The 9972-nt window shown below is 40.3% G+C and overlaps 2 protein-coding genes across 5 annotated transcripts in view; both read left to right on the top strand.

Annotated features, from left to right (window-relative positions):
* Positions 1-103: 103 nt before the first annotated feature.
* brcc3 (BRCA1/BRCA2-containing complex, subunit 3) lies at positions 104-4854 on the top strand. 3 transcript variants are annotated; one of them, XR_014599526.1, is made up of 5 exons: positions 104-333; positions 871-959; positions 1397-1589; positions 2983-4641; positions 4745-4815. XR_014599526.1 is itself a non-coding variant. In XM_084041285.1 (4 exons), exons 1-4 carry the CDS (start codon positions 215-217, stop codon positions 3365-3367), a joined length of 786 nt encoding a protein of 261 aa, XP_083897411.1. In that variant the 5' UTR covers positions 104-214; the 3' UTR covers positions 3368-4854. The 3 variants fall into 3 exon arrangements, 2 of the variants coding, with proteins under 2 accessions (XP_083897411.1, XP_083897412.1); XM_084041285.1 differs by having other exon boundaries at positions 2983-4854; XM_084041286.1 differs by lacking the exon at positions 104-333 and adding an exon at positions 381-532 and having other exon boundaries at positions 2983-4854.
* Positions 4855-8125: 3271 nt separating this feature from the next.
* The window catches only part of LOC311033809 (dedicator of cytokinesis protein 11-like), an 84882-nt gene continuing 83035 nt past the window's right edge, over positions 8126-9972 (top strand). For both annotated transcript variants that reach the window (XM_084041477.1, XM_084041478.1), the window contains exons 1-2: positions 8126-8195; positions 9577-9693. In XM_084041477.1, the coding sequence (XP_083897603.1) occupies positions 8136-8195; positions 9577-9693 (177 nt within the window). In that variant the 5' untranslated portion in view covers positions 8126-8135. The remainder of the gene's footprint in view (positions 8196-9576; positions 9694-9972) is intronic.

Here is a 9972-nt window from a genome sequence, read left to right as displayed (position 1 = left end):
ATGAATTAAAAATAATTAACCCTGCTCCGTCCCGGAACTAGTGGAATTATTCCCAGTTCCAGCCGAGACGTTTTAACGGACGCACCACTTCCGTCAAAACAAAACACGGAAGTGTTTGGAACATTTAGTGGGTTGTGTTTCTACCTCCTACATATTCATTTATGAAACACTTCATTACTATATTTAAAGTATTAAAGTATTAAAGCTCAGCGGTATGGCTGTGTCTGCGGTTCAGCTGGAATGTGACGCGTTCCTGGTCTGTATGAACCATGCTCTGAGCACTGAGAAAGAAGAGGTGATGGGCCTGTGTATAGGAGAGATGGAGACTAACAGGTTATTATTATTATCATTATTATTATTAATATAGGCCTGTGTATAGGAGAGATGGAGACTAACAGGTAAATATAATATATAATATATATATATTAATATAGGCCTGTGTATAGGAGAGATGGAGACTAACAGGTAAATATAATATATAATATATATATATTAATATAGGCCTGTGTATAGGAGAGATGGAGACTAACAGGTAAATATAATATATAATATATATATATTAATATAGGCCTGTGTATAGGAGAGATGGAGAACAACAGGTTATTATTATTATTATTATTATTATTATAGGCCTGTGTATAGGAGAGATGGAGAACAACAGGTCATTATTATTATTATGAATAATAATATTAATATAGAGCTACAGCTACAATAGTAAGACTTGTCCTGAGTGTTTTTATAGATGTTTATCATGAAAGATACAGAGTCACTAAGTGCTAAAATGATTGTTGTCACCAGATTAAAATAAAATAAGGAGAAAATAAATCTTAAGAAATTGTTTAATAATAAATGTGGTGTATGTACCAACAGGATCGTTCACATCCACTCTGTCATCATCCTGCGTCGCTCAGACAAGAGGAAGGACCGAGTGGAGATCTCACCTGAACAGCTCTCTGCAGGTATGTACTCTAGAGTATATGTACTTAAATACTTTACAGTACTCGGCAGTATATTTACTTGGAACAAAATATTGCTTTGAGATGAGGGGTCCGCAGGCAAATACATATCATTTTGGGGGTCCTTGACATGAAACAGTTTGAGAACCACGGACATAGAAACATAATTCTTTCCAGAAAACTGTTTTAGAAGACATTTGTAGAATCCCCCAGAAGCAATAAGATTTAGAAAAATATATATACAAAGATTTGCACAAATTATTTTCACAATTGAAACAGATCACAGCTGTGCTATGAGCTTGTAAATCTGCTATTTTTGAATAGCCAAATAAATCAAAAAATGACACGGATGCGTTCCCGGTCTTAATGGGTTAATTAATAGTGTGTAAAGCACCTTGTTGCTCTAACTAATCCCTCTTTGTCTCTTATCTGTTCATCAGCCTCCACAGAGGCGGAGCGTCTGGCGGACATGACGGGCCGGCCCATGCGGGTGGTGGGCTGGTACCACTCCCACCCTCACATCACCGTGTGGCCGTCCCACGTGGACGTCAGGACCCAGGCCATGTACCAGATGATGGACCAGGGCTTCGTGGGCCTCATCTTCTCCTGCTTCATCGAGGACAAGAACACCAGGTGAGGGGCAGTGGGTAGGGGGTTTGGGATCCGGAAGATCCGGAGGAACCGGGTCCAACAGTGAGGAACCGGAATGGGTTCCATCACATTTTGGAAACGTTTCAGGGACCAGGTTTTATATCACACAGTCAGAGCTGGTATGTGGACTTACTGTCTGATATACTATTACAATACCAGTGGTTCTATTAACTTTTTAATTTTAAGGACCACCTTTAAAGGGTTTAGCAGGAGGGGTGAGCAGTGGCTCAGGGGTAGAATGGCCGGGTACAGTGGCCGGTTGGGAACCGCGAGGTTCCCAGTTCGATCCCGGGCTCCCCCAGAGTTAGTGTGGAAGTGTCCTATTGAGGAAGACACTGAGTCGGTCGGCGGTAGCTTGCCACCATTGGTGTGTGAACGTGGGAAAAGTGAGGACGCTGGCGTCGACTGTTCGCCGCTGCACCTCCCAATGTCCCCCCTCTGTATGAATGAATGGACCATTGTAAAGCACTTTGAGCACTTGAAAGAGCGCTATAAAAATGCAATTCATTATTATTATCATTATTATAATGATAGATTCATCTTCCCTGATGGGCTCATTCAATAATTTACAAAGTCAGACACTCTTTATCCAGAGTGACTTACTGTAAACAAGGTAAACACATACATAGAATGTAGAGAGACAGTGTAGTGTCTCTGTAAACTAGGATCACAGCTAAACCTCAGTCTAAACAGTATGATATCAAAAGATGAATAATCTGTACATTAAAACTATACAAACTATAGGATGTCAGCTCAACAAATAAACCTGGCATCTGTCTACATAACATGCTATCTAAATGACATTTTAACCTTTGTATAAGACTGCATGGTAGTCCAGGTTACTGTAAGTCAAGTACTACAGGCTGAGATGTCTGAAGAGGTGAGTCTTCAGATTACGGTAGAAGATTGGGAGTCAGTCTGTAGTTCTAACTGTAATGGTGACTTTGTTCCACAGTTTGGGAGCCAGAGAAGAGTCTGGTATGTGTGGAGCATTGTCCAGGGTGTTTTAGGGAAGTCTTATCTTATCTTATATTATGTTATATTATCTTATCTCATCTCCCAGGACGGTAGTGATGGGTCGTTCATGATCGATTTGTTCATAAGAACTAGTTCTTTGCCGTGAACGTGAACGAACCAGTTCACTTCCTGAAACTGTTACGCGCTCCGCTCCGCTCCGTGCACGTCACACACACAGGAGGACGGGAGGGCGCGGGGCTAAACTTAGACCTGTCACCGGACCATGCATGCTGTTTACCGCACCGCACGCACTCGCTGCCGGACGGAACCGGAAGCTCTACTGAACGAGAACGTGAACGAATCCGTGAACGAAATCGTCCGTTCACTGAAATGAACGTTTATTTCCCACCACTAACAGGACGGGCCGGGTTCTGTACACCTGCTTCCAGTCGGTGCAGCAGGCCCAGAAGGGCTCGGACTACGAGCGCGTGGAGATCCCCGTCCACGTGGTGCCCAGGGCCTCCATCTCCAACGTGTGTCTGCAGTCTGCCGTGGAGCTGCCCCGCATCCTGTGTCAGGAGGAGCAGGACACCTACAGGAAGATCCACAACCTCACCCACCTGGACCCCGTCACCAAGATCCACAACGGCTCCGTGTTCACCAAGAACCTGTGCAGCCAGATGTCCGCCGTCAGCGGGCCTCTGCTGCAGTGGCTAGAGGACCGGCTGGAGCACAACAAACACTCTATAGTAGACTTACAGAGAGAGAAGGACAGGCTGGAGCAGGAGCTCAGTGCTATGTGAGAGTTATACCTGTATATACATATATCTATATATGTGTACATGTATACATCCATCTGTAGATGGATCTATACATGTATACATATATAGATACACTGGACACACTTATATATTATGTATAAATATATATATATATGTATAACTCAGTGCAATGTGAGAACCTAATGATTTATACATGTATACATATAGTATATATACAAACTGGAACACAACAGAACAAACTCAGCATTATAGAGCTGCAGAAATAGAGAGTCTGATGCAGGAACTCAGTGCTATGTGAGAACCTTAGTGATTTATACATAACTCATGTGAGAGCGGTTGCCATTCATAGATGTAAATATATCTGCATCAAAGTTCTGGCCGTAGCTTGAAGAATGTACATCCATTTTATTAAGCACACACTACTAGCCTCCTCCTCCCCCTAACATGTGCTTCATATACTGTATAACATTGACAAAACATCATGAAACTAAATATGTTCAACAACAATGAAGGGCAACAACCTTATAAAAATATATTGTTTTTGCAAATCTTTGAATATGTTTTTTTTTAAAGCGAACATTTTGACTCAAATCTTTGCTTCGTAAAAAAAAAGTAGGTTTCTATAGGCATCAGTTGTTCAATTTGAGTTAAAACTGTTTGCTTAAAAAAAATATATACATATATGTATATTCAGAGATTTGCACACATTTTCATGATTTATTTTCAACATCCATATAAATCTAAAATGACACATATGCGTTCCTGGATTGAATGGGTTAAAGTGAGAGTTGTAAAAATGCAACCAAATGCAACCATTTGGTCAGATCAGTAAGATCTGTTGTGGATCTCAGTGATGGGATCCAGGTGGGTGAGGTAAGGTTTGGATAGTCCCGTACGTGTCCTGGACCCTTAAGGTCCATTTGGGGAGGCAGTGTCTCAGAGGGGAGATCGGTCGCTTGGGAAACGGAAGGTTCCCGGTTTCAATCCCCTGGCTCCCCCAGAGTTAGTGCCAAAGTGTCCTTGAGCAAGACACTGAACCCCTAACTGCTGCTGATGAGCAGGTTGTCGCATGGTGTCCTCCACCATCGGTGTGTGTGTGTGTGAATGTAAAGCACATTGTAAAGAGCTTTGGATAAAGGATCTGTATAAATGAACCATTTATTTGGTTGCATTTGTACACTGCGAATTAAATTGACACTCAGTTCACAGCTTATTCTCAAACTAATAAAACTATATGTTAGCAGGGTGTGTCCCATGGCACATACTGTATTAACACTATGTCAGTGGTTCTCAAAGTGAGGTCCAGGGACCCTCCGGCTTCCTCCAAATGGACCCTTTACAGGTCTGTAACTCTGAGAGTGTAGGAATGGAATCATTGTGCATTTGTACACTCTCAAGAGTTATGGTGGTCATTTTGAAATTAAAATAGTTTGAGAGCCACTGCCCTGTGATTATATGATTGTTCTTGGTTTTAAACTGGTTTGTGTGAATAAACAGAACTGTGTTGAATCACTGTATCAAGTATCTCTCAGCTGAATTATTTCCATCGTTTTTCATGTCAATTTATTCTTTGTTTTAGTTGACATCAGGGGCGGATCCTGCATGTTTTAGTCATTCAGAATGGGAAGTGTATTTGTATCATTATAGTAACAACACAGCAGTGGTGAATAAAGGGAACTTGGAAAGACGTCTCGTGACAAAAACAAATCATTTGACAAAATAAAGAAAGAAGGAACTGAAATCTCAGCCATATGTTTAGCAAACGTGAAACTGGATAAAGTCAGAGTGTCATCAGTATTGTGTTTGTCTGGTCAGCTGTAACTGCACAGTGATGGTGAAGAAAGGGAACATGATGGAAAGACACTTTCAGACAAACCTCAAATCATTGAATAGGAACAGAAATTTCATGTGAAATGTACACGAATATGGAAGGGCTTTCATCAGTATTTTAAAAGTCCAATAAATCATGTTTGCATTATAGTTTGATGTGCATGACACTTTTTCATCATTTATCCTGCCTTTATTTTTCATATTAAACTATTGACTTATTCTGTTAGCATTATGTTAATTTGAATTGTATATTGAAATAAAAGTGAAAGTTGGGCCAACCCTGTTCTAGTTTAGACAGGTCTAGGGGGTTGTGGGCGACCAGAAAGGACAGCAAAAGTTATTTTTTTGTCATCTTGTGAGCAGAGGCATCTCTTCAGACGGTTTGGGTCTGTATACAGGTTTGTACACTCAGTTTGTGAATGGGTGAATGTAATACACATTGTACCCTCACAGAGTTATTATATTGTTATAATACACATTGTACACTCAGAGAGTTATTAATTAACACTCAGAGAGTTATTATATTAGGGTCCTTGAAATGAAAATGTTTGAGAACCATGCACTGAGTTATGATACAACTCCTCCACCAGGGGGCAGAAGTTCTCCAAACCAATAGCATTTTAGACGCTGAGCATGCGCGCTATGCGTTGATGTTTTTTTATGCGGTGTTGTTTACATTGACCTGTGGAGGAAGAGAGGGAGAATAATTAACAGTGAAATGTGCTAAAGTCTTATTTTTAATTCTATGGTTGAAGTGCAGAGTCTCAGGGTGTGTGTTAGTGAACACTGAACGGCGGAGGGACGCGACATTGTGTGCGTGGTAGAACAACAACAACAACTTTATAATGTCACAGTGTTTGTCAGCCAGCGCCTCAGCGCTAAATATAAGGTGTTTACTTGCTTGCCCCAAATGTTAACTAGGTGTCCGGAGTCTTAGTATAATGTATTAGTCCGTGTCTTTCAATAAAGGAGTGTTTTAATCACGTCTGTGGCCGAACGCTATTTTTTCCCTCTCTTTTACTTCCTGCTTACATTGAGTGTAATTCTGGCTTTCACCGGATGCGCCCCATGACTACCACCCATTGGAAAGTTCCGACAGAATCGGCCACAGACTCGATTAAAACGCGTCTTTATTGAAAAATATGGACTAATACATTACACAAAGACTCCGGACACTGAGTTAACAAGTGGGTAAGCACCTTATATTTTGCATTTGTACATGTTTGGAGAAATACGGGCTTTACTGCTGACATTCCAGGTTAAACTGGGAGGTTGAGCTAAGACTCTTAGATACGAAAGTAACATTTTTTTATATGCATTAGACCATCATTCATGGAACCCAATTTGATACCATTTTATTATATCTGAGACCCCAGTCTATACTGTAAAAATGGAACCAAATGGGTCCATTTGTACTTTATGCTGCAGACACGGCTACACAAAGCAGGTTCAGTCCTTATAATAAATCCCTAAATGTCTTTAGAGACCAATTGATCCAGTTTCACTGAGTCCTGGAGTTTGTTCCAGTTGTATGGAGCATAAAAGATGAAAGCTGTGTTTCACTGTTCATTGGTGGAGAGAGAAGTTTTATGTGTGTCTGAGTGTGTTTGATATCCCACTGTTTGTGTTTCTATAAATGAAGTTAAATACAATGAGAGCTTATTGCCACACAGGGCCTTATCAATAAATAAAACACAATGTTGCTCTGTACAAATGGCCAGAGAAGGCATATTAATCATCTGATGAGTGTATCAACTTAACTATTTGATTTGCAGGAATCACTCAAGTTGATGCTGAAGGAAGAAGCATGGAGACTAGAATCATTTCTAATAGGACACACATTGTAGACTCTGGTAAGATCTCTGAATGAGAGGACACTTACACATCTTTATAAATGAAATGATTTAATTAAAAATGTAAAAGCTTATTGATTACACATTTTCAAAAGGCGTACGTTGTTCTGTCTGCTGTGCGGTATGTATACCACGCCTTATAGGATGTTTAAAGGACAGTTCCGAGTGCTGGTATTCTCTTTAACTCTTCCAGACCGTTTGCACCCGCTAAGAAAGCTCAGTGGTATTGAAAATGATCGATTGATTGAATATTTTATTAGGCAAAAAATGTAAAACAGCACAGTTACATTTAAAATACTTGGTCTAACAGGTCCGTTCATAAAAGTCCTTGCGGACTTGTTTCCAATGAGGGCCTTGGTATTCAATTCATAGACATATATAGTGGCATCACAGTTCGAATATCATTACAAAAAGAATGAAAAGATCATCCTGAGGGTTATCTGAGTTCACTGAAAGATGAGTGTGTGTGTGTGTGTGTGTGTGTGTGTGTGTGTGTGTGTGTGTGTGTGTGTGTGTGTGTGTGTGTGTGTGTGTGTGTGTGTGTGTGTGTGTGTGTGTGTGTGTGTGTGTGTGTGTGTGTGTGTGTGTGTGTGTGTTTGTGTGATGCAACATGTTTGAGCCAGATTACATTTTCTGCCATTTTGCGTTTTCTTCTAAACACACTTTTTGCTACTACTGCAGATTTTGTCCAAAACTCACACAAATGATCAAGATGTATGAATCATATCTTTCAGATCCCATTCCATTTAGCTATGACCGCCTTCCAAAGTCTGCAGGCTCTGCATGGGAAATACTGTTCTACTCAGTCTGTTATAGTCTGTCTGTCAGTCAATATTCAAGAATATGGATATAGTCATATTAATGCAAGATCAGTGGATTCTGTTTTGGCATTTTTTTTGTATCTTTCCAGGAATTGGAAGAGAAAGAGAAAGACAACAAACCCTGGTTCTCAGTTCCTATGTGCACACTTTCAGTTCCCATGGCATCAGGCCTGTATGGTGGTGGCTGCTGACCCTGGCTCACATGAAGGTGTCTTTGTGACGGTACGGTCATCATCGTGTCTGAAGGTCCTAACATTGACACCAGGAGATTCAAACCAACCCGGGATGACAGAGAACATCCAGCCCAACGTCCTGGAGACCAGGAGGAGAACGCTGTTGTTGGGGGTGAGCATGTTAACACATTAAACACCAGGAAAGCCTCCATGTCATTTTAGATTTTTTAATATATATATATATATATATATATATATATATATATATATATATATATAAAGAACATTGGTTGGCTATTCAAAAATAGCAGACATACAAGCTGCCACGCTGTGAGCTTGTAGATCTGCAATTTTTTTAAATCGTGAAAATTTGTGCAAATCTTTGAATATATATATATTCTTTAACTGGACATTTTTAACTCAAATCTTTGCTTCTTGGGGTCCCTGGAACAACATATTATGAGATGGGGGTCGGTGGCCAAATACATTTCATTTTGGGGGTTTTTCAGAAAACTGATTTAGAAGACATTTGTAGAATCTGCCTCATGTGTTAATGTGTTAATATGTTAACACATCATCACACACAGCATGCTCTAATGTCTTTGCTTAGTAAATTACCATGTGTGTTTTTTTCCTTCTTTTTTTGTGGCTCTCGCTAAGGTGAGCATATTCATGTTGATTTATTGAATACTTTATTAGTCAGAAATGTAAACAGCACAACGTAGAGTAAGACATTAAGGCTAAAAGGATAACACAAATGTTTCCATTGTGGTCATCCTGGGCACCAGGGAAGATGCATAATATGACACTTTATCCACTTTAACCCCTTTAACCCTGGTGTCCTGGGTTAAGAGGATGTGTCATTATTGGCAGAAATGTTCATTAATCCATTAAGACCGGGAAAGCATTTTAAGATTTCTTTGGCTATTCAAAAATAGCAGATCTACAAGCTCATGCCGCACTATGAGCTTGTAGATCTGCTATTTTTGGGGGGGAAATCTGTAAAATGTGTGCAAATGTTTAACTGAAAATATTTTGAGAAGGGAGGGGGGGGGGGGGGGGGGGACAAACACATATCATTTTGGGGGTCCTTGACATGAAAAAAGTTTGAGAACCACTGATAATATAGCAACATACGTAAACAAATGTTAGGATTTAGAAGACATTTGTAGAATCCCCAGAAGCAAAGATTTGAGTTAAAATGTTTCACACATTTTCAAAAATAGCAGATCTACAAGCTCATAGCGGCACCCGGTGACGTGCTATGAGCTTGAGCTTGTATATCTGCTATTTTTGAATAGCCAAAGAGATTAAAAAAAATGATACAAATGTGTTCCTGGTCTTAATGGGTTAGTTTAAAAAATAACAGATCTAATCAGGACATGATGAAGGCTAATAAACGCTTGTGGTCTGGTGGTATAAGGAGTCTTTCTAAGTTCCCTTTCTTCATCATCACTGTGCAGTTTTTACTGATGAGACAAATAGATCATAGTTAACATACTGATGATGACGCACACGCACACACTTTACTTTCTTCTCCATTGCCTCTGCAGGATCAGCCTAAGACCATCAAGCCACTGGACTATGAGGCTGTGGTGGACCAGAAGAAGGCCCAGATGGACAGGGACCCCCACAGAGAGCTGCTGCTCTGCCCAGAGGATGACCTCATGGTGAGAGAGCACCCCAGGGTGTCAGGGTTCACCTTTCCTCTCCTAGACACATGGAGCCTAGGCCAGGGTGTCTGACCTCATATTAATATGAATATTTAATTAGTAATTATTCAAGACAAACATGAAGCATAGACTTGTTTGCACACTCAGACCACATCTAAAAGTACGGGACGTTGAAATGTACAGTACATTTAGAGGGTTGCGAGAGAATAAAGTCTACCTTATACACTGTACAGCAAAAGCACTGCTTAAACCCATGATCTCAACATTAGATTTACA

This window comes from Gymnoscopelus microlampas (genome assembly GCF_963454915.1).
Source record: "Gymnoscopelus microlampas genome assembly, chromosome: 18".
In the NCBI taxonomy this organism is placed as follows: domain Eukaryota; kingdom Metazoa; phylum Chordata; class Actinopteri; order Myctophiformes; family Myctophidae; genus Gymnoscopelus; species Gymnoscopelus microlampas.
Note: the sequence above shows the minus strand (reverse complement) of the source record. Positions and strands in the feature narration are given on the sequence as shown.